At 42.7% G+C, this 25139-nt stretch overlaps 1 protein-coding gene across 1 annotated transcript in view; it reads left to right on the top strand.

Moving 5' to 3' along the window:
- LOC309564171 (C-type lectin domain family 2 member F-like) overlaps positions 1-18387 on the top strand; it is a gene marked incomplete at both ends in the record, with an annotated part of 71598 nt that extends 53211 nt beyond the window's left edge. The window contains 2 exons of the mRNA XM_082268798.1: positions 15277-15383; positions 18264-18387. Coding sequence (XP_082124924.1) covers positions 15277-15383; positions 18264-18387 — 231 coding nt within the window. The remainder of the gene's footprint in view (positions 1-15276; positions 15384-18263) is intronic.
- Positions 18388-25139: the final 6752 nt, after the last annotated feature.

The following is a 25139-nucleotide window of genomic DNA, read 5'->3' as shown; positions in this document are numbered from 1 at the left end:
AATAAAGTCCATGCGATAATTATCCAGTAGTGACAATAGTGATAATTATCGCACAGACTTTATTTTACTTTTAACACGGAAACATATTGTGGACTTGATTTTTTTGTCACAAACCCTTTGGGATTTATTCCCCTCAAGGTTCATATTGGTGTATTTGAATATACATCCTGTTTTAATGGTTGTCACTGTATTGATTTATTTAAATCACATATGACATTTGGCACCTCATTATTTTAGCGCACCAGACCTATTTTTCCAATTTATTATTTGTCCAGATAAGGTATCTGGATCTTTGGTAGCAGCTTCACTTTTTGCACAGAATTGTCAGCGCACTCATAATTACTTTATCATATATCCCACTAGTCTACCTGCTGGAGCACATGCTTTGTGGAATCATGGACAGGGCATTTGAGGCAGAACAGCGGGAGGAAGAGGATGACTTCCTTTCCTCACAAGGCCCCCTTTATGCAGATATCATGCCTGCAGGGCCACAAAACACATAGGAGGAAGAGGAGGAGGAGGATTGCGGCAGCATGGATGTAGAGGATAGCATACAGCAGTCTTCAAGGGAGGGTTGTCATTCCCCAGAAATCCCAGGAGTTGTACGTGGTTGGGGAGAGGTTGCTCCTGCTGACAATGTCATCCTTAGTGACCCAGAGGACTCAGAAGCTCATGCCTCCTCCAACTTACGTTGCATGGGCTCCCTGATTCTGCAAAGCCTGCAAAAGGACCCAAGGATTTGTGATATCAAGGAGAGGGATAAATACTGGTTGGCAACCCTTCTTGATCCACGTTACAAAGGTAAAGTTGCAGAGCTCATTATGCCTTCACAGAGGGAGCAGAGGATGAAACATCTTGAGGATGCCTTGAAAAAAAATTTGTGTGCCACCTTTCCAGACACTAGGTGGTTAACATTTTTTGGACGTGTTTCTGAGGCATCGTTCAGCCAAAGGAGGAATGATGGAGGTGGCGGCCAGCTGACCGATGCCTTTAAACAGTTCTTTAATCCTTAGCAGTACCCAGGGCTGTTAGGTTTAAGCAACCATTGTCAGCATCTCCATCATATGGTGCATGATTATCTAGGCACAAGAACAGACTTGGAGACCTTTCCAGCTGAGCATTCACTGGGTTACTGGGTCTTGAGGATGTAAAACTGACCAGAACTTGCTCAATATGCAATGGAGCTACTGGCCTGTCCCGCTTTCAGCGTGCTTTCAGTGCTGCTGGAGGTTTTGTGACGGACAAAAGAGTGCGTCTGCCCACAGACTCTGTTGACCAGCTGACTTTTATCAAAATGAATCAGTCTATGATCAACAACAGCTATCAAGTCCCTGATGCTGATGTAACTGATTGAATTTGCTAGAGGTCTGCTATCCCTTGAAGACTGCGTATGCTGCCTATCCTATTCCTCAACCTTGATTCTGCTAGCGTCCAACAATGTTTTTGGTTTAGGTCACTACCAACCCCCAAGGCCTAATTTTTCTGCACTTGTATGACAGGTGCATATCATTTAAACTTCGTATGTAATTTTTAACAGCAGGCCCTATCCCTGTACCCTGCCCCAGCAAGAGTAACTGTGAGGGGTTACCGTGTTCAGGCACCACCAACAGCAAAGGCCCAATTTTTGGAACCTTCATGACAAGTACATGCGATTTCAAATTTGTATGCAATTCTTACCAGCAGGTCCCGTTCCTGTGCCCCGCAAGAGTAACTGTGAGGGGTTACGGTGTTCAGACACCACCACCAACACCAAAGGCCTAATTCTGTATGACAAGTACATGCGATTTCAAATTAGTATTGTATTCTTACCAGCAGGTCCCTTTCCTGCATCCAGCAAGAGTAACTGTGAGGGGTAACGCTGTTCAGGCACCACCAACACCAAAGGCCCAATTTTTGGCACCTGTATGACAAGTACATGCAATTTCAAATTTGAATGCAATTCTTACCAGCAGGTCCCGTTCCTACGCCCAGCAAGAGTAACTGTGAGGGGTTGGTTACGGTGTTCAGGCACCAGCAACAGCAAAGGCCCAATTTTTGGCACCTGTGTGACAACTTCATGCTATTTCAAATCTTTATGGAATTTTTACAAGCAGGCCCCGTTCCTGCACCCAGAAAGAGTAACTGTGAGGGTTTGGTTACGGTGTGCAAGCACTAGCAACAGCAAAGGCCCAATTTTTGGATGACAAGTACATTCGATTTCAAAATTTGAATAGAATTTTTAGCAGCAGGGCCTGTTCCTGCGCCCAGCAAGAGTAACTGCGAGGGGTTACGGTGTTGAGGCACCACCAACAACCAAGGCCCAATTTTTCTGCACCTGTTTGACAAGTACATGCCATTTGAAATTTGTATGTATATTTGTATATTACTTTTTTTGCTTTAGAAATGTCAGTATAGCTGCAGCAGGCTACATACATCGTAGAGATGCACTACATAACAGGCACATTCAGAGGACCCCCCCAGGCATGATATTTGAAGGAATTTTTAATTTCTATAGTTTCATTTTAAGCCTCATTAAAATCAGTAAATCACTGCTCCTTTAAAAACAATCGCTTTTAAAACCTTTTTTTTGCATTGCTACATGTTCCCCAGGTCAGGACTCGGACCCCCATACACTTTTTTGGGTTCAATAACTTGCATTTAAGCCTTCAAAATGAGGCCGTTTGATTTTTGACGTTCAAGTGCCATAGACTTTCAATGGAGTTTGTTTATTCGAGCAAACTTTTCCTATGTTCGCGTTGTTCTGGTGCGAACCGAACCGGGGGGGGGGGGGGGGGTTCGACTCATCACTACTGGACATTAGTGATTAACCGAACACCCCCCTGTTTAGTTCGCACCAGAACACCGCGAACAGGGGAACTCCATTGAAGTCTATGGGACTTGAATTTCTATGGGACAGTATTTCTTTCTACGGTTCAGCAACTGGGGTAGTGAAATTTGCCTGCTGCTCAAATCAAGCGGTGGTGTACTGCTAGCAGATTGGGCGCAAGTCTATGTGGCACTCATTGTTATACCATCATCCCTCTCAATGCAGGTTTTTGAGAAGACATGAGGTATAGAGATGTACCGAACTGTTCGCCGGCGGACAGTTCCCGGCGAACTTAGCATGTTTGCGTTCGCCGCTGCGGGCGAACATATGCGATGTTCGGTCTGCCCCCTATAATACATCATTGAGGCAAACTTTGACCCTGAACTTCACAGTCAGCAGGCACATTTCCAGCCAATCAGCATACCTCCGTCCCACACCCTCCCACCTCCTATAAATAAGCAAGGGCAGCATCCATCTTAGATCATTCTGAAGCAGTGTGTGTTAGTGAGAGCAGGGAGAGCTGCTGCTGCTGCTGTTAATAGCTAGGGACAGTTGTTAGTCAGTGTTCCTGGTCTTGCTAGTCAGTGTTCTTGGTCCACTACTGCTGTAAGGACAGCATCCTGACAGCACCCCAAAAAGCCCTTTTTCTATTTGGGTAATTTATATCTAGTGTCCCCAAAAGCCCTTTTAAGGGCTGGTAATTGAGTTTTTTCTTTTATATATATATATATATATATATATATATATATATATATATATATATATATATCTAGTGTCCCCAAAAGCCCTTTTTAGGGCTGGTAATTGAGTATTATATATATATATATATATATATATATATATATATATATATATATATATATATATATATCTATTGTACACTGCAGTTGCCTGCCCGCTGTGTGGGAGAGGCCACAGACCCACCACAGACTGTACTGTGTGCACACCACACTCATTTCGGGTGGCACAGGCACAGTACCTTGCATTTTAAAAAATGTTTTTTTTTCCTCATAATTGCAGTGAGTGCTGTGTCAGGTCCACAGAGTGCACTGTACCCACTGCAGTGCACTGCCCACCACTGATATATATACGGTGGCACAGCATCTTGTTGCAAATTGAAAAAAAAAAAATATCTTTTATTATTGCAGTTGCCTGGGTGCCAGTGACTGTCAGGTCCACAGAGTGTACTGTGCCCACTGCAGTGCCACTGCCCACCCACCACTGATATATACGGTGGCAGGCATGACTTTTTTTGGATTAGTGTCTGGGGGGGTCTAAAAAGCGTACCTGTGAAGTTTCAGTTCTGTAGCATGTCCAGAACCAGAAAAAAAAGATCATATAGGTGTAAAAGGGGTTCCCACCATCCCTGCTCTACTGAAAAATTATCTTTTTTTCTGGTTCTGGACATGCTACAGAGCTGAAACTTCACAGGTACACTTTTTAGACCCCCTAGACACTAAATCACACAAAAAAGTTCTTAAAAATTGTCATTTTTGATAGAGAGCCAATTATTGGAAAACTTAAAAAAAAAAAAAAAAACTTAAAAAAAAAAATTTCTTTGGATTTATTGTCTGGGGGGTCTAAAAAGTGTACCTGTGAAGTTTCAGCTCTGTAGCATGTCCAGAACCAGAAAAAAATAGAATTAGGGTTAGGGCTAGGGTTAGGGTTAGGGTCAGGGCTAAGGTTAGGGTTATTTTTAGTGCTTAGGGTTAGAGTTAGAGGGGTAGGGGTAGGGGTAGGGCTACTAACTCTAACCCTAAGTATCTCACCGTAACCCTAACCCTATCCCCTAACACTAAACCTAACCCTAACCCTCTAACCATAACCCTAACACTAAACCTAACCTTAACCCTCTAACCATAACCTCTTACCCTCTAACCTTAACCCTAACCCTCTAAGCCTAGCCATAAAAATAACCCTAACCCTATTTCCAAAACAAATGAATCTCCAGATAGCAGCAATCTGGGTCATTACACATAACACCTGAAGGTGCCCCTATCCTACATTAAATCATTAGATATGGAAGGGTTGGGAGACAAGGATTTCGGGCATTAGATTTTCATAAAATTAAATTTTTATTGAACAAAATCTTTAAAAACATCTAATAATACAAGCAGATAAAGAGTCTACATTGAACATAAGACCAAAAATGGTCGACAGTATGCGATACAATAATACATGAGGTACTAAACCTTCATATAGTATGAAAACATTTGTGTACAGAACAATTTATATTATGCACAGATCCAATGTGATATACTTCAAAGCAGACAAGGCCTGCCGGCGGATACCTCGATGCTCAAGGTGCCAGTCAGCAGGGTCAGCTGAGATTTACAGTAGATACACAATGTACATTACTTGTGACAATTTGCTCAACATGTTTCGCCTTCTTGATGAAAGCTTCATCTGGAGCTTACTTTTTGCATTGTCTGTATAAAAACATAAATATATTTAAGGAACAGTGTATGTTGTTTGATACATATTCCACAAATGAACATATTATCCATAAATATATCCGTTAACGGTGCATTATATATAACATACAATGTCAATGTAGAAGAAAAGACATATGACAATCATGGTATTGCTATTCTAGCCAGCAAAGGGGGGCTGGTGGGAGAGCGAGAAAACAGCCATTGGAACGCATGTGGGGACACACACCGTATACCATGGGTAGCAGTGTATTTAAAAACAAGAGTATATATAAGTAGAGAAAAACACATCTATATAGAATATGAGCATACCTGTACATTGTATATTCTGAACTCCTTTGATAATATAACGAGGAGGACTAAGAGACGGTCACGGAGCTCATAAATTAGGGAACCGATATTCACATGGAGTGTAAAGACAGACACCCCTGTATGTTTGTGTCTGGATTAGATATAGAGAGTGCACTGGTTATAATGTATCAACGTATCAATCCGTTATCAATAGCAAATAGCCACACCCGGTGCATGTTGATACAGAGATAGGTGAGAGCAGGATTGTTTGTATAGAAAAAGGCCAACCATAATTAAATTGCGTTATTAGGAAAAGAAGAAGAAAGAAAAGACCATTAACCCTAAAAAAAGGGGGGAATGTATTATGTATGCATGGACATATATCACTAGGGGGCAAGGAGTTTTTACTGTGTGTTTTCATGTGCCAAAGTATTTAAAAATTAAATAATTCTAAACCGATAGTTACCAAGGCAACAAATACTTGTGTAGTCCTAGATTTCCATACAAGAAATCACAAGATACTCCATTTCCACATGTGTGGTACAGCCATTACTCAGCCTTAGATATATGATAGATTAAAGAAATTATTACTAATGGTACCACACTTCTCTCAATGTGCCCAACGGTGAAAGTCCATGCATACCTCAAAACATTTAAGATGGAATCACCAAGAATTGCATGCAAGTATATTGGGGGCCTTGATAACTGAACATGCTCACTGGTCCTGCGGAATACTGTATTTAGGTAAGGGTAATTGGACCTGCCTTGTAAGTGGCAGACACTATTGAATTGAGAAAGGATTGAAGACAAAGTTGTAAATAAAAGGATATACATACTCCAAAAGATCGCAAAGATGAGAGTTTTCGGCTTACCCTGTTGAGCTGTGCTACGTCAGGAAAGTCCTCCCCGGATGGGGAACCGCCGCCATACTCGGACGCTTGTATGGCGCCCTTTTATGGCGTGGATCCCGGGCGGTTCGTCATACTACGTCGCCGCCCCGGCCACTCCCTCCGGATACGACGATGTGGCGTAGGCGGAAATGACTCCGCCGCAGCCACTCGCAGACGTCCATGAGGGTAGCTCAGACTCCCAGAGCTGACTAGCTCCGGAAAGTCTGATCTGGTGCCACAGGAAACTGCGCTCCGAGGAGCGGAAGTCCGCTGTGGCTTACCTGGCCCCACATGCATCGCCTGATTGGCTATTACTTCTAGCGTCCCACAGCGCCCCCGTAGGCTTCTAGCATTACAAACTTCAATACGAATCATCTGCAAGCATATGATGAACAAAAAACCGGAAACAGACAATACATTAATCTAAATAATCATTACAAAAAATATATATATACATGATTAAATATCAGCAACTTACAAATGAAGCTTTCATCGAGAAGGCGAAACATGTTGAGCAAATTGTCACAAGTAATGTACATTGTGTATCTACTGTAAATCTCAGCTGACCCTGCTGACTGGCACCTTGAGCTTTGAAGTATATCACATTGGATCTGTGCATAATATAAATTGTTCTGTACACAAATGTTTTCATACTATATGAAGGTTTAGTACCTCATGTATTATTGTATCGCATACTGTCGACCATTTTTGGTCTTATGTTCAATGTAGACTCTTTATCTGCTTGTATTATTAGATGTTTTTAAAGATTTTGTTCAATAAAAATTTAATTTTATGAAAATCTAATGCCCGAAATCCTTGTCTCCCAACCCTTCCATATCTAACCCTAACCCTAACCCTAGCCCTAACCCTAATTCGTAATTTTTTCTGGTTCCAGATATGCTACAGAGCTGAAACTTCACAGGTACACTTTTTAGACCCCCCAAATGCTAAATCCAAAGAAATTTTTTATTTTTATTTTTTTTTTAATTTTTCCAATAATTGGCTCTCTATCAAAAAATTACAATTTTTAAGAACTTTTTTTTGTGTGATCCCTCTCCGGCATGCCACGGTCCAGGTGTTTGTCCCCTTGAAACAACTTTTCCATTACTATTGTGGCCAGAAAGAGTCCCTGTGGGTTTTAAAATTCGCCTGCCTATTAAAGTCTATGCCGGTTCGCAATGTTCGCCGGTTCGCGAACATTCGCCGATGTTCGCGTTCGCCGTTCCTGAACGGCGAATTTTATGTTCGCGACATCACTAATGAGGTATAGTAGGGTTAGAGATCCCAGATGAGGAGCAAGGTGAAGTATGCTTGCTTTTATCTTGTGGCTCTTTCAGGTGCTGTTGCCAACGGACTGCATGGCAGGACATCATATGTCTTGTCAATCATGTGGTGCCCAAGTGGCTGGTGTTCTAGCCACGCTTGATCTGATTCAGATGGATGTTGCAAACAGCAACGCTGCGGTCTACTGCACATGTGCTGAAAAAAGACCACACTAATGAACTTTTTGAAGTCCGTGGGGAGTTTGCAGCACCCTGCACCTGTGGAGCTCTGTGCTGTGTCGCAATAGGTTAGCTATTCCTATGGCGGCCCCTGGAGCACATCCTGCTTCATTGGAGTCGTGCCTCCTTCTCCTCCCCCTCACTTTTCTCCTCTATCCGGTCAGGCACCCAAGTATAGTCAGTGACCTCATCATCCCCTCCCTCCTCATCACTGGAGCAAACTTGGCAGTATGCTGCAGCTGTGGGAACATGACTGCTAGTTTCTTGTCGGTCATTGTCACCCCCTCTCTCTCTAGGCTCACGTTATTCCCTTCATCAACCTGGGAACCAACATCACAGCTTTCAAATTGCTGCGCATCCTCCAGCAGTATGTCACTGACACTATGATTGAATAGTTCAGGTGACTCCTCCGTGCATGATGGTGGGGCGACAGAAGGAGTAGCTGTGGAGAAGGAGCCTGTGGAATGGGCTGCTTTGGCAGCTGCGGTGGAAGGCAAATTAGTATGAGCGTGGGTGTCAGAGGAAGAGGACGATGGTGACGGCTTGCTTATCCACTCCACCAACTCTTCTACATGTTGTGGCTGAATAACATGGCCAGCACCGGTAAAAAAGGACGGGCAGAGGATGCACCATGTCTGTGACCACCACTTCTCACAGTGGACACAGAGGCTGCTTGCTCTCTTTTCATGGCCTGTGAGCGTCTGCCTCTCCTTTTCGGCCTTTCGGACATGATGTGGATTTGGGGGGGTTTACTGGTTTATCAATATATATATAATGCACTGCTGATACAGTATCAATGTATGGTATATGGTCTATGGTATATACTGCACTGCTGAATATACTTCACTTTCTGATCACCTAAATTGTAAAAAGCACAAATCTCTCTCCCTGCCTAACTGACTGCTACTAGCAATGTCTTCTTAATTAGACTGCACTGCACTGTATGATAAATTGCAAATCACTTTCCTCTCCCTGCCTCAATCATTTCCTATCTCGCCCACACAGTCACACACACTACTACTGTGAGCAGCCTTTAAATAGTGTGGGGTGTGTACTTAGTCCCTGAGCCATGATTGGCTAAAGGCAGCCTGCCCTTGTGCAATCATGGCAGAGATGATTTGATAGGCCAAAGCATGGAGGTCAGGGTGCATGCTTTGGCCAATCACATAACGCACTGCACGCGCGCGCAGTGAATTATGGATGCGCGGGTGCTCGAATTTCCCGCAACAAAACACATTTGTTTGTCATTCGACGGACGAGCGAACAGCCAATGTTCGAGTCGAACTTACGTTTGACTCAAACTTCGAAGCTCATCCCTACTGAACATTAGGGATGATTGAACGGTTCGGGTCAACCATCAGTTCGACCCGAATATTGACTGTTCAAAATTCAGCCGAATTTTGAACTTTTTGCGGAAAAAGTTCGGAATTCGGCAACCAGAACTGACCAAAATGCAATGGGACATGAACTGGGCTTTAAAAGCCCGTGATTGGACCAGAAACATTAGTAAAAGCCAATTGAGGGGGCAGGAGGATGCTAGGAATGTGATTGGAGTGACTAGGGGGTCCAGAGGCCAATCAGTAGTGAATATGCCCCCCAGTATATAACATAGCACCGCCAAATCTCTAGCATTGTAATACAGGGGCTGTGGAAGAGAGTGGAAGCAGTTATGTTACTCCTGCTTCAAAAGTGTCATTTAGCTATTATTAGTGTGAGGAAAGGGATATCTAGTGTAGTTAGCGTACTATTTTCCACTATAGTTAGATTCAAAAATATAGTTTCTGTAGGGAAAGTGTTAATTGTCAGGGTGACCGTAGTGTAGTGTAGGGTGAACTGACTCTGACTGCGTTGGCAGGGTGACCAAACTCTTCCATGTCAGGGTGACCGCCATAGAAAAAAGATCGTTTGTCTTAGAATTGCAGTAGAGCAGGATAGTGGCTTCGCTACTTTCACACCTGGCCGTTTTTGTTGCAGGCGTTTATTTGGGCTTTTTTGTGGACGTCTTTGGAGGCAGGTATGACATCTGAACTTCTGTGTATATATACATACACACATATAGGTGTGAAAGTAACGGAACCCTATGCCTGCGCTAATGAAATTATTTGCAGGCATGTGGCTCCGCTCCTATCACACCTATATGTGTGTATGTGTATGTATACATATATGTGTGTGTGTGTATATATACCCTATACAGAAGTTCAGATGTTATGCCTGCCTCCAAAGACGCTCAAAAAATGCCCAAAAAAACGCCTGCAACAACACACCTGGGTGTTTTTGTTGCAGTCGTTTTTTTGGGCATTTTTTGGGCATCTTTGGAGGTAGGCATAACATCTGAACTTCTGTGTAGGGGTATATATACACACACACATATGTGTATATATACACATACACACATATAGGTATGAAAGTAGCGGAACCCTATGCCTGCACTAATGAAATTATTTGCAGGCATGTGGCTCCGCTCCTATCACACCTATATGTGTGTATGTTTATATATACATATATGTGTGTGTGTGTATATATATATATATATATATACCCCTATACAGACGTTCAGATGTTATGCCTGCCTCCAAAGACGCCCAAAAAATGCACAATAAACGCCTGCAACAAAAACGCCCAGGTGTGTTGTTGCATGTGTTTTTTTGGGCATTTTTTGGGCGTCTTTGGAGGCAGGCATAACATCTGAACTTCTGTATAGGGGTATATATACACAGGTATATATACACACACACACATATATGTATATATACACATACACACATATAGGTGTGAAAGTAGCTGAGCCACATGCCTGCAAATAATTTCATTAGCGCAGGCATAGGGCTCTGCTCCTATCACACCTATATGTGTGTATGTGTATATATACATACATGTGTGTGTGTATATATACCCCTACACAGAAGTTCAGATGTCATGCCTGCCTCCAATGACGTCCACAAAAAAGCCCAATAAACGCCTGCAACAAAAACGGCCAGGTGTGAAAATAGCGGAGCCATATGCCTTCTCTACTGCAATTCTAAGACAAACGATCTTTTTTTTTTCTGGTTCTGGACATGTTTTAGAGCTGAAACTTCACAGGTACACTTTTTAGACCCCCCAGAGACTAAATCCAAAGAAATCTCTTTTTTTTTTCAATAATTTTTTCAATAATTGGCTCTCTATCAAAAACGACAATTTTTAAGAACTTTTTATTGTGTGATTAATAGTCCCTGGGGCATGACCCAGAACCCTAGGCACTTTTTAGGGGCATATATTGGGTTTTAGAGCTTCAAAATGGTGTTTTTTGAATACCGAAGTTCGGGTCCCATTGATTTCAATGGGGTTCTGGAATCCGGACCCAAACTTTCAGGAAGTTCGGGTGTTCTATTACACTCTATACATAGAGCACTACACCTCCAACATGACCCACCACTGGACATGGTCATAATACAATTCTATTACCCTCTATACATAGAACACTACACCTCCCAACATGACCCACCACTGGACATGATCATAATACAATTCTATTACACTCCATACATAGAACACTACACCCCCAACATGACCCACCATTGGACATGATCATAATTCAATTCTATTACTCTCTATACATAGAACACTACACCTCCAACATGACCCACCACTGGACATGATCATAATACAATTCTATTACACTCTATACATAGAACACTACACCCCCAACATGACCCACCACTGGACATGATCATAATACAATTCTATTACACTCTATACATAGAACACTACACCCCCAACATGACCCACCACTGGACATGATCATAATACAATTCTATTACACTCTATACATAGAACACTACACCCCCAACATGACCCACCACTGGACAAGATCATAATACAATTCTATTACACTCCATACATAGAACACTACACCTCCAACATGACCACCACTGGACATGATCATAATACAATTCTATTACATTCTATACATAGAACACTACATCCCCAACATGACCCACCACTGGACATGATCATAATATAATTCTATTACACTCTATACATAGAACACTACACCCCCCAACATGACCCACCACTGGACATGATCATAATACAATTCTATTACATTCCATACATAGAACACTACACCCCCAACATGACCCACCATTGGACATGATCATAATTCAATTCTATTACTCTCTATACATAGAACACTACACCGCCAACATGACCACCACTGGACACGATCATAATACAATTCTATTACACTCTATATATAGAACACTACACCCCAACATGACCCACCATTGGACACGTTCATACTACAATTATTTTACACCCTATAAATAGAACACATTTGGGGAACTAGAGAACTGTGAGCCAGAACTTCTCGTCCAACATCAGTGCCTGACCTCACAAATGCGCTTCTGGAAGAATGGGCAAACATTCCCATAGACACACTCCTAAACCTTGTGGACAGCCTTCCCAGAAGAGTTGAAGCTGTTATAGCTGCAAAGAGTGGGCCAACTCAATATTGAATCATATGGACTAAGACCGGGATGCCATTGAAGGGTAACTCCACTTTCGTGGGGAAAAAATAGCAAAGAAAAAACAATACAGCGTATACAATTGTGACACAAATCATACTGTAATTGAATGTTATTAAAAATGACCTTTCCTTTTCAATCTGTAGCTGTTGTAATTTTCAGAAAATGCAATACAATATGGCTACTGGGAGCTGTTCTGTACACAGAATAATTTCCTGCTTGTGTTATTGGCTCACCAATTTTCCCAGAAGTCTGTCTAAGATACAAGTCAGATTTCAGGCATCTCCTGCAAGAAAAATGTAATTTTTGGTGAGATACTCCCAATAGGAACACAGGTAAAGCCCAGCAGATTTCCTAATTAGTGCTCTGCAGCTGCACAGCTGATAGATAATTATGAAACCACTCCCAATAGACTTGGCACAGAGGAACAAACAATGATTTCTTCAGAATAAAAAAAGGTAGAAATCTGCAACAAAGTTTGTTATAATCTTTGAAAAGATCACCCAGAGGGGAATGTTTTTTTTCTCAACAAAAGTGGAGTTACGCTTTAACTAAACTGCACACTGCACTTTTGTTTTTTACTTCTAGCTTTGTGTTTTTTGTGTTTTTTTCTGCTTTTTAGAAATTGGTACTGTTGTGTAATGTTAAGTTTAAGTTTTTTATTCTGCAGTTTGGCTACGTTCACACTATTGCGGCTCTGCAAGCCACGTTTGCTTGGGCACTGCGCTTGAATGGGCTGCTGTGCCCACGTTTCATGCAGGAAATAGGTTTCTGCACCATTTTTCATTCGTAGCAGCTGCTTTTACACCATGCAATTTTCCATCAGTTCCAGCACCCACAAACACGTTGTGTTTTTAGATACGCGGGGGTGCCATTAACCACTTGCCGACCGGTCACGTTGACCGTACTGCGGCAAAGTGGCTCGATTCCGTCCAGCAACGTAGACCTACGTCGCTGGACTCCTCCCCCTGTAGGCGGCGCTCGCGCGCCACCGGAGGCTCGCTCCCCCTGTTTTCATTTACAGCGGGAGTCGGGCCAGGGGAGGAGTGGCGGCGATCGCCGCTGCTCTTCCCCGATCGTCGGGGAATCCGGTTTGGAGATCCGCCCGCTTGTATAAACAGAACGGGCGGATCTCCTAAGTGACAAGGAGTGACAGATTGCAGTGTTCAGCATAGCTGAACCTGCGATCTGTCCCTGTGTCACTCAGTCCCCTCCCCCCACAAATGTCAGTAAGCACCAGGCATACATTAACCCCTCCCTCTCCAATAAAATTAACCCCTTCCCTGCCAGTGTCATTTTTACAGTAACAGTGCATATTTATAGCACTGATTACTATAGAAATGTCACTTGTACCCCCAAAAGTATCAAAAATGTCAGTCAAGGGTCCGATCTGTCCGCTGCAATGTCGCAGTCCCGCAAAAAAAATCGCAGATCGCCGCCATAATGCATTAAAAAAAAAAACACCAAAAATGACAGAAATCTTTCCCTTAGTTAGTAAACGCAAAAACTTTTGCGCAAACCAATCAAAATACGCTTATTGTGATTTTTTTTACCAAACATAGGTAGCAGAAAACAAATTGGCCAAAAATTTAAAAAAAAATTTGATTTTTACATTTTTTTGGGGGGGAATTTCATATAAAAAAATGTTAAAAATATTGTTATTTTTTCAAAATAAACGCTCTTTTTTTGTTTATAGCGCAAAAAGTAAAAATCGCACAGGTGATCAAATACCACCAAAAGAAAGCTCTGTTTGTGGGAAAAAAAGGACGTAAATTTCGTTTGAGTACAGCGTTGCACGACCGCGCAATTGTCAGTTAAAGTGGCACAGCGCCGAATCGCAAAAAGTGGCCTGGACGTAAGACAGCAAAATCCTCCGGTGGTAAAGTGGTTAAGAAAGAATGGCAGCCCTGTGTGTCTGTAAAGAGCAGTGTATTTTGGCTGCGGTTGGTTTCGGGGGCAGGAACAGCTGTGATTCCCACAAACGCCCACAAAAGTGTGTACCTAGCCTTTGTGTGCTACACTCTGTTTATTGAATGATTATGAATAAAAGAAAAATTGGCATAGTGAGGTTTTTAATCCGATGAATCGCCTAATCTAAACAATAAATTGGCCAACTAATTGATTATGAAGATAATCGTTGGTTGCAGCCCTAGACATGAGCAACAGACCTTTCCATGGCAGCCAAAGCCAGCAGGAGCTCCCTGCACATCTGCAGGAGCTGAATAAAAGATGCACATCTGCGTATGCAGGCACCACTATCGACACCATCCCTTCCACACTGCGCTCCTCGCTTTCAGATTGCTCAACTGCAGGGTAATCTTCCCGGTCACGACTGCAGACTGCCGGCCGTGAGAGCATGCGGTGAGGAAGATGGTCTATGTGGACAGCTTTACCCCGGATGCCTCCATACTTAGATGTGCCTCTTTTAATCATCAACCATTTGAGTTGCTAAATGTTGTACCTAAAATGTAACCATATTGCTACACTTAGAGGCGCCTCTGTTCTTTTTTATACTCTGTTGTGACGTGACTCTACTTGTGTATCAAGACATCGCTTGTATATCAAGTCAAAATTTATAAAACAATTTTGCTTGTCTTGCAAAACGCTCTCAAACCAACTTACTCTCAATCCAAGCTTTTACTGTATAATGTTTTTGGTTATTTTTAAATCTAAAAGAAGTTTTTTAAACATGTAAATAAAAAAATGCAAAAAAAGCTCTTAAGGTTTTACGGATGACCTCATATGTGTAAAGCACCATGGGGAATGATTCCAGTTCAGTGCAATGTTCTAAGCAGTTTTTTGTGGGAAAAAATGTCAGTTTATTCAATAGATTGTCTTTCTGTCTTTTAGAACTTTTTAAATCTCATGAAATATAACAAATACTGGATTGGACTGAGCAGGACACAAGATAACTCAAGCTGGGTCTGGACTAATGGAACATTCTACACAGAAACAATGTAAGTTCAACTCCTAAAATGTAAAGGTCAGCTTCACCTAAAACTTACACACTATATTGTAAAAGTATTGGGACGCCTGCCTTTACACACACCGGATCTATTACTTACTTAGTAATGCCCTGGAGAGGCTAAGCAAAGACTTGGCACACACTCCAAACTACTGAAAGATTCATGAAATAAAAGCAAGGATGATTCAATGGACTAATGTAGAACCAAACCTGAAATACACTATATTGTCAAAAGTATTGGGACGCCTGCCTTTACACGCACATGAACTTTAATGGCATCCCAGTCTTAGTCCGTAGGATTCAATATTGAGTTGGCCCACCCTTTGCAGCTACACCAGCATCAACTCTTCTGGGAAGGCTGTCCACAAGGTTTAGGAGTGTGTCTATGGGAATGTTTGATCATTCTTCCAGAAGCCCATTCTGGTCAAGCACTGATGTTGGAGGAGAAGGTCTGGCTCGCAGTCTCTGCACTACATTATCCCAAAGGTGTTCTATAGGGTTGAGGTCGGGACTCTGTGCAGGCCAGTCAAGTTCCTCCACCCCAAACTCGCTCGTCCATGTCTTTATGGACCTTGCTGTGTGTACTGGTGGGCAGTCATGTTGGAACAGGAAGGGGCCATCCCCAAACTGTTCCCACAAAGTTGGGAGCATGAAATTGTCCAAAATGTCTTGGTATGCTGAGGGCCACAGGTGTCAAACTGGTGGCCCTCCAGCTGTTGCACTAAGGGGCCAAGCCCAACCCCTGAAAAGCCACCCCACACCATAATCCACCAAATGATTTAGACCAGTGCACAAAGCAATGCATTTGGGGTGGAGAAACTTGACTGGCCCGCATAGAGTCCTGACCTCAACCCCAAGCCCACCCACCCCCACATCTGTACCCCCAAACCCCCTTCTGCACATATGTTCCCCTCTGTACCCTCCCACAAATCTGTTCTCCTTTGTACCCCCACCCCCCCTGCACATCTGTTCCCCTCTGTACCCCCTTCTGCACATCTGTTCCCCTCTGTACCCCCCAACACTCCCCCTGCACATCTGTTTCCCCCCTGCACATATGGTCCCCTCTGTACCCTCCCACAAATCTTTTCTCCTTTGTACCCCCCCTGCACATCTGTTCCCCTCTGTACCCCCCCCCCCACAAATCTGTTCCACTCTGTACCCCCTTCTGCACATCTGTTCCCCTCTATAACCCCCAACACTGACCCCTGCACATCTGTTACCCGCTGTACCCCCAAACCCCCTTGCACATCTGGTCCCCTCTGTACACAATCATGCACAATAAACTTGACAGCAGATTCAAAGTTTTTTTTTTACTTCAGGGGACTGGACTGGGTGCAGCACTGAGTGTGCTGCGGGTACTTCCACTACCTGAGCCAACGTGCTGCCTATCCTTCCACTACAGATCCCTGATGGTCCAGAAGGGGGAGGGAGAGGAAATCACTGCAAGCTCAGACTTACATGCAGCTCTGATGCCCACGTGGGATCTCCCTCCGGCTAGCAGGTCACTTCCTTGTGTACAGTGGAGAGGGGAGGGGCCTCTGACCCAGGCAGCTAATTGGCTTCAGTGTACAAGTGAATTGCTTTGCTTGTACACTGAAGAGGGAAGCTGATTAGCTGCTCGGGTCAGAGGCCCCTCCCCTCTCCACTGTACACAAGGAAGTGACCTGCTAGCCGGAGGGAGATCCTGCGGTCATGTTTTCAAAGCCGGAAATGTCGGCTATCAGTGACCTGACAGCTTGCCCAGCCGGAGAACACCGGGACAAAACCCCGGGACACGAACAGACGGGACATGGGTCTAAAAACCGGGACTTTCCCGTGAAAAACGGGACTGTTGGCAGCTATGCCTTTCATGCTCAGAGTATACTTGCACTGCTGCAGCCATCTTGGAAAGGGCAAACGCCCACAAAAAAAGAGAAAAGAGGTGAAAAGCATATGGAAAGCAAAGGAAAAATGCTGGCACTTACGTCAAAGCTTGTTTAAAGCTTTCTTTGACAGGCCTGCTCCGCCAGAATGGAGCTCCAACTGTATATCTTGTGTAGAGGTTGTACAAGATTGACCCCCCCCTCCAGACCACCAGAATGGAGCTCCAACCATATGGCCTCTTTCACACGGTCCGCCTCCGTAGGCGGATCCGTGTTGCTCAGCGGGGATCGATCCGCGATCCCAGCTGAGCCGGCGGATGACAGCTCTGTCTCCGCTTGCAGTGCGGAGAGGGAGGTGTCACAGCCCCTGCTGCCCTCTTTGGGGGATCGGATGAGAATGGACCGCCTGTCCGCTCTCATCCGATCCGATCCGACCACTGAATGGATGGAAAAATAGGGTTTCCATCCGTCCAGATTTCACGGACAGGATCGGATACGGATGGCAGCGGGTGTCAGCGGAGGTGTCTCCCCTGACATCCGCTGCCCCATAGAGCTGCATGGAGGATCCGATCAGATCCACCTAAAAAACTGACAGGCGGATCTGATCGGATCGCCCGTGTGAAAGGGCCCTATAGCTCATTTAGAGACTGTACAGGATGGACTTCACCCAGGAAAGGCTAAACCTGGCTGGGGCGACAAACGGTAAGGGATACCTCGCAACTCCAGTCCTGATCAGGTGAGGACAAAAAGGAGAATTCTGCAAGCCAGTTCTGTCTTTTATAGTTAATCTGTCCTATCAGGTTGTGGGGCCAGAGCCGCAACCCCATTGTATGCTGCCATGATGCTCCAGGAAATATTCTTATGCTATCTTCACCTGACAGAAAAAAGTATGTTTTTTTCATAGGTATTTTTTATTCCTGGCTATAAAATACATAGAAAAAAAAATACATGATCTTTATTTATTATCAACAAGTTTTATATGAATATTATGTTTATTTTTTTTCCCTTAGATTCAGTATTCATAGAAAGCACACACTCCCTAATGAATCCGAGCATGTATTCTTGAATGGTGATGGTTTTAAAAGTGAAAGTGGAAAATATGGAAAGAAATGGATTTGCAGCAAGAGGATTTGAGGTCATCATCCCATGTACGCAGATAAACGCAGAACAAAAAATAAAAAAAAAAGTTTAGTTATGTTCTCAGGATTCCAAAAACCTGGGTTGCTAATAGCAACTTGCTTCTTTTTGGAGTGTACACTGGCATGGATATTATGTTGGAGGCAGCGACTGTGTCTGTGCAGCCGCTGCACCCCAATTGACTTGAGGGCCAGTTTACACCACAAAAATGCACTCTGGATGTGTTTCTGCATGTGCGTTTTTTATGTGTTTTCAATGTGTTCCAGTGAATTTTTTCTCTTCTTGTTTTTTCTTTTTCTCTAAGATTTCCTGTTTTTTTTCATGTAATTTGTTGCAGCGCTTGTTTTCCAGTACACTTCAGTGCAAAAAAAAATACTGCATGTTCTACTTTTTTTCTGCATTGGAACTGAATGCTCTGGTGTGAACTATGCCATTGGCACTCGTATAATTTACTTTCTATGCATTTTTGATGCAGAAAAAAAGAAAAACGCACTGGACTGCATCTGGTGTGAACCGACTCTCCATGGGACTATCTCATGGGGATAAACAGATCACCATAAGATAAGCATGGCTTTCAAATGGGGCACAGATGCATATGACCCATGCGAATGGCCCCGTGTGAATGAGGCCTAATAACATCTAAAGTGATGTAGTTTGTATGTGAGTTGCACAAGAAACATTGCTTGACCAATGAAGGTATTGGGTACTTGAAATTACTTGAAATCACTTCTATTATTGGTGCCATATTGAATCTAAGTAAAACTGCCATAAATCACCAGCACCCAAATGTATTTTTACCCTTGTATTAAAAAAGAATAACCATATATGGTATAGTTAATAAATGGTCGCATTCAACTGGACATGTTTTGTGATTTTTAAGACATTTCATAGCATCTTAAATAAAGCAGTGAAGATTTCTCCTGTATCCAACTGAATGCGCAACGTGGGACATCCTTCATTACAGATAAGTTAGATCACGAAGTCTCGGTTCACACTGGTGCAATGCGGGAACCAGTGCGGTCTTGAACGGGTTCCCACATTGTATCTGACTCACGGGCAGTTCACACTGCTCTGTGCAAACTGCTGCGGGTGTCAAAGTAAAGTTAATGAAACCCCCAAATCGGTTTGCAGAATGCAGTGCAAACTGTGAAATCAGATGGAGTCGGATCGCATGGGTTTGAACACCCATACGATCCGATTGCAGTGCAGACCAAAAAAGGGGTCCTGCACCATTTTGGCGCGAATGTGATACAATTTCAGCCATACAAACTGTATGGCTGAATTTGCATCTCACAGACATGCAATGCGGCGCAAATCACATGCAAAGTCTGGTATCGCATAAGTGTGAACCCAGCCTGAAGCTGTAGGGCTGTAAATCATGTTTAGCTAAACTTTAGCCTTAAAGTGGTTTTAAAGGCAGAAGGTTTTTCATCCTAATATATTCTATGCATTAAGATAAAAAAAAAACCCTTCTGTGTGAAGCAGCCCCCCCCTAATACTTACCTAAGCTCCATCCCTATCCAGCAATGTTGCCCGGGACTCTCCCTCCTGATTGGCTGAGACAGCAGTGGAGCGCCATTGGCTCCCTCTACTGTCAATCAAAGTCAGTGAGACAATGAGGAGAGAGGGTAGTGGAGCTTAGCCGAGGCTCCATCGGCTCCATGTCTGAGTGGACGCAGGGAGCTGTGGCTCAGCTCAGGTGCCCCCAAGATCTGCTTGCTGTGGGGGCACTTGGCAGTAGGGAGGGGCCGGGAGCAGCAGAGAGGAATCCAGGAAGAGGAGGATCTGGGCTGCTGGGTGCAAAACCAGAGTGCAGGTTAGTATAATATGTTTGTTATTTTTAGGCTGGGTCCATACTAGTGCGAATTGGATGTGGGTGTTCCCGCATCCAATTTGCATGACAGGAGAGTGTGCTTTGCTCTCAATGGAGCCGGTTCACACATCTCCAGGGCGGCCATGAAGCGCATTGCACAGGGGTCCTGTGCGTCTTTGACTCCATTTCAGGTCTGGATTAAAGCAAAAATTTGGCCTTGACACGTTCCTGAAACGGAGAACAGGGATGCACCGGTCCCCCCTGCTGTGAGCCGCATCCGTATTAAGTGTGAAACCAGTTTAAAACACAAAAGAATGAGACTTTAGTATTACTTTAATACACTAACTGGAAGACGTCTTACTTTTGAGCACAAAGGATAAAGAAAGGAGTTACATTTTTGTGGATATGGTTTGTGGATATGCGAGGCAAGGTGATGATAACTTTTACAAGTACCATGAATCACACACTTACAAAATACCAGCTTGGTTTAAATAATGGGACGCAATATATTTATTTTTTCTACAAGCTATGAAGGGTTAAGAAATTTGAATCCATAGGATGTTTAAGATATAGAACAAAAAATTACATAAATCATAAACTAAGTATAAACTAAGTATCTAATCACATACAGGATTAGATACTGGGGGCCTAATTCACTATACCGCCATAACGCGATTGCGTTAATTTTAACGCTATGGCGAACAGGAGAAATCGCAATTGGATTCACTATAATGCCGGAGGAAAACGTTATAGCAATTTGGAATTCACTAAGGTCAAATAACGTTAGAGAGAGAGTTAAAAACAGTTGAGCTAAAAGCATGATTTTGTTCAAAATCACATTTTCAGCATGAAAAAAAAAGCAAAAATTGTTCTGAAAGATGCGGGATATCATTTGGAGATCAACTGCTTTGAAACTGTGCCAAAAAGTGAAATATACAAAAAGATTTCAATAAACGTGTGAAAGCAAAAAATATTTCCAGCAGTCTACGGCTAGGAGGTAGCACATGTGCGCATCAGTGTTAATTTCGTCGACTAAAACCGACAAAAACGTTTTCGTCGACTAAATTAACACAATTTCAGTCAACTAAAATACGACTAAAACGAAAAACAATTCAGATGACTAAAATACGACTAAAACTAAAATGGCATTTTAGTCATAAGACTATAACTAAAACTAAATAAAAAATTGACATCATCAAAATTAACACTCCTCTGCTGGCCATTTCTATATCGGCAACACAATTCCATCCAGACCCTGTAATAATCGCACATTAAAGTTTATACATGTATTGCACCACCGCATACGCATAAGTAAGGGGTGCCTACTAAGCTGCTGAAAACTAAACAATTAAGAAAAAGGCTTTTCTTGTATTTTTCCCTAATATTTAATGTTGGTAATATATTCAGGTAATATGTGCAATGGAGTTTACAGTTTTTGGGGTTTTTTGTATTTTAAAGTTGCACTTCGGTTTGTCAAAAAGCAATATTTCTGTTTGTTTATGAAACTTGGTTTTATCTATAAAGATGTTATATATCACAATGGCTAAATCTGTGTCTGTAGTGCGTGTTCAAACCTTATAATAATATATTATTAGATTTTTACTCCAGGAGTATACAATTCATTTGGAGATGCTAGAGAAATGTTTAAATAATGCATTACAATTAACCTAAACCTATTCCATTTGTAGTTGACTAAAATGTATGAGATTTTATTCGACTACAATGTACTGGAGTTTTTAGTCGACTAAAATATGACTAAAACTAAAACAATTCAGATGACTAAAATACGACTAAAACTAAAATGGCATTTTAGTCAAAAGACTATAACTAAAACTAAATCGAAATTTGCTGCCAAAATTAACACTGGTGCGCAAGCCCAACGTCAGAATAGACCTGAAAAATAACGTTTTTCAAAACGTTAGCCGGCGGTATAGCAAATTCCATTCACATTATAGCGCTTTAACCAGGCGCTAAAGAGGCGATAAGTAGAGAAATTAATGTCTTAAATGCACACATTTCAAATTCCTAGCAATTGCTGAATAATTAAACACCATTATCCTTCCTAGATTTTTGGGGTTCCCTGCTAAAGCATTTTTACTGTAAACAATGTTAGAAATTGCTTCCACATTTTCTAAATGTATTGATATATACTGTATATATATATATATATATATATATATATATATATATATATATATATATATATATATATATATATATATATATATGTATATGTATATATATGTATGTAGCACCCTACAGGTAGGTGCTAGGTAAAGTATAGAGGGCCTTGGCTGCCTAACAACAGGGCCATGATTTTTTAGCTGGGTTGTCATGTCTCCCAGGTGTGGCTGTTGAGACTGGGGAGTCTCCCCACTGTGCTCCATGAGAGGGTTCTCATTGGGCAGTGGAGGAAACTCAGCCAATGGCACACTCAGGCCTGTATCTACCCCAGAAAGGCAGATTCTGCCACACAGCATTCTGGGAGTGGGTATAAGTTTTGAGGGGAGCACATGATGCAGCGTCTTTGGCGGGAAGCAGAGTCCCAGGAGGGAGAGCACGGCTGTCTCTCCTCCTGTCAGAAGGATCAGGTGTCCCAGGCGGCTTGCCTGAGGGGACAGAGGGCTGAGCTGAGCTGCAGAGAGGATCCGGTGGGCCGTGGACCAGCGGAGCTGAGAGGGGTCCAGTTCCAGGAAAGCATTCCCAGTTCGTGAGTACTGCAAACTGCCCCTGGGGGGCGTCTGCCTAGTGAGAGGGGACCACTCCGGTGAAGATCCAAGGGATCCAGGAGCTAGCTAGCCGGTGCAGGAGCAAGTGTAGAGGGGGTGCCTAGTGATAGGGCCCTGAAGTGTAGAGGGGGTGCCTAGTGAGAGGGCCCTGAAGTGTAGAGGGGGTGCCTAGTGAGAGGGCCCTGAAGTGTAAAAGGGGGCACCAGCGGTTGGGCTCTGAAGTGTTAAACTGTGCAGCGTGCAGTGTACAGTGTTGAGAGTTGCAGCAGCAGAAGCAGTATACAGAGGCTACCTCAGTCAGCAAGGACTGGAGGGAGCTGTATCCAGGACTTTTGAGCTAATCAGAGTGTCAGAAGTCAAGTTCAAGTACAGTACAGCAAGTCAGTGTTTTTCAAGCACCAGCAAGTGTTGGTCGGTATCCAGCCGGCATCAAGACATCGCTAAAAGGTATTTTTCTACAAAGTGTCCCATTTGTACCTAGCTGAGCCATTGGAGTATCCCACTCATTCCCTTCTCCCATCCCCAATATCAAATAAACAAAACAAACCAAAGATGCTGGAATGGTCATTGTCTCCAATCTCACACTTGGGTATTCAGCTTAAATGTGCTGTTGGTGTCACCGGTAACCATGGCAGACCCACATCAGGCCCAATACCTGGGAAACCTGCTACATATATTATTTTTTAATTAAAAATTCTGGGGTTCAACTGCATATGCTCAATCATTTTGCAACTTCTCAGATTTTTCAGCTCAACCGCGCATGCTCAAACACTTTGCAATTTTTCACAGTTTTCTGTTCAAAATATACTACACCAAGTCTACCAACATTACAAATGCTATCCGAAATGTCATGAGCAACAAGTGGCTAAGTGGTTAGAAATTCTGCCTTGCAACACTGGCATTGTGGGTATGAATCCCCTAACTACCTACAACTTTCTCTGTGGTTCTACTTGAACAAAGACAGATATTGCTATTGTCCGTTTTCCTTTTTGACAAACACTTTCATTCATTAGTCAACCGGTGCGTTCACGTTAGCCACGAACAGACAATTAATTACTCTGCTGGCGTTTCCTTTAATGGGTGGGTGTAGGATAACCAATGTTATATAAAGGCATGGTCTAGACTGGAATAGTTGGCCAGTGAAAAGGCCACATGTCTTTCTGTCTGAATTAGCTTTTTTGGATTTTTAATTGGGGGGGGGGGGGGTTTGCTGGCATGCCTAATGACCCATACCCCATTGCTGGCATGCCTAAGGACCCATACCCCAGTAAGGCTTTTATTGGATGAATACTTTTCACTCTCTAAAGGTTTTGTATTGTTTTTCTCAAATCTGTGCATGTATTTTTTATTCCCATGCCTCTGTGTAGCTGTATCTTCTAGTTATTTGATAGTGGTTGGAATGGAAAGGCAGGTTCATGCAAACACAAAATGTAGGTTAGGTATGTATTATGCTTAATGCTAAGGTGTGTACAACTTATTTGGCTTTACCCATGTAGATTGTAAGCTCTATATCCATTTATCCCACATTTCTCTTTGCACTGTAATTTGAATAAAGAATCCTTGATGGGGGGGGGGGGGGGTGCATTTCACATGCCTGCTTCAGTGATTCATGATGTCTATACATGTTCAATAAAGATTATTTATTTCTACACAGCTCATACTTTTTTTTTCTCATTTGTCTCTATGTAATTGTGTATTTTAGATGTGTTTTGTGTCTTTTGAATCTTATCCATTTCGCGGCGTTCTAGCGAACGCGCATTCGCCACAGGTGCCAGGAAACTCCCTCCCTATACTCCAGCGAACAGTGTGTGTGTATATATATATATATATATATATATATATATATATATATATGTGTGTGTGTGTTTATGTGTGTATATGTATGTATATATATATATATATATATATGTATATGTATGTACAGGTATGTATGTGTACAGTATATGTATATACAGTATATACAGTGCCTTGCGAAAGTATTCGCCCCCCTTGAACTTTGCAACCTTTTGCCACATTTCAGGCTTCAAACATAAAGATATAAAACTGTAATTTTTTGTGAAGAATCAACAACAAGTGGGACACAATCATGAAGTGGAACGAAATTTATTGGATATTTCAAACTTTGTTAACAAATGAAAAACTGAAAAATTGGGCGTGCAAAATTATTCAGCCCCTTTACTTTCAGTGCAGCAAACTCTCTCCAGAAG

The sequence above is a fragment of the Pelophylax lessonae genome (assembly GCF_965119305.1).
Source record: "Pelophylax lessonae genome assembly, chromosome: 9".
NCBI classification, from domain to species: Eukaryota; Metazoa; Chordata; class Amphibia; order Anura; family Ranidae; genus Pelophylax; species Pelophylax lessonae.
The sequence above is the reverse complement of the archived record's forward strand: the minus strand, read 5'-3'. Positions and strand labels throughout refer to the sequence as shown.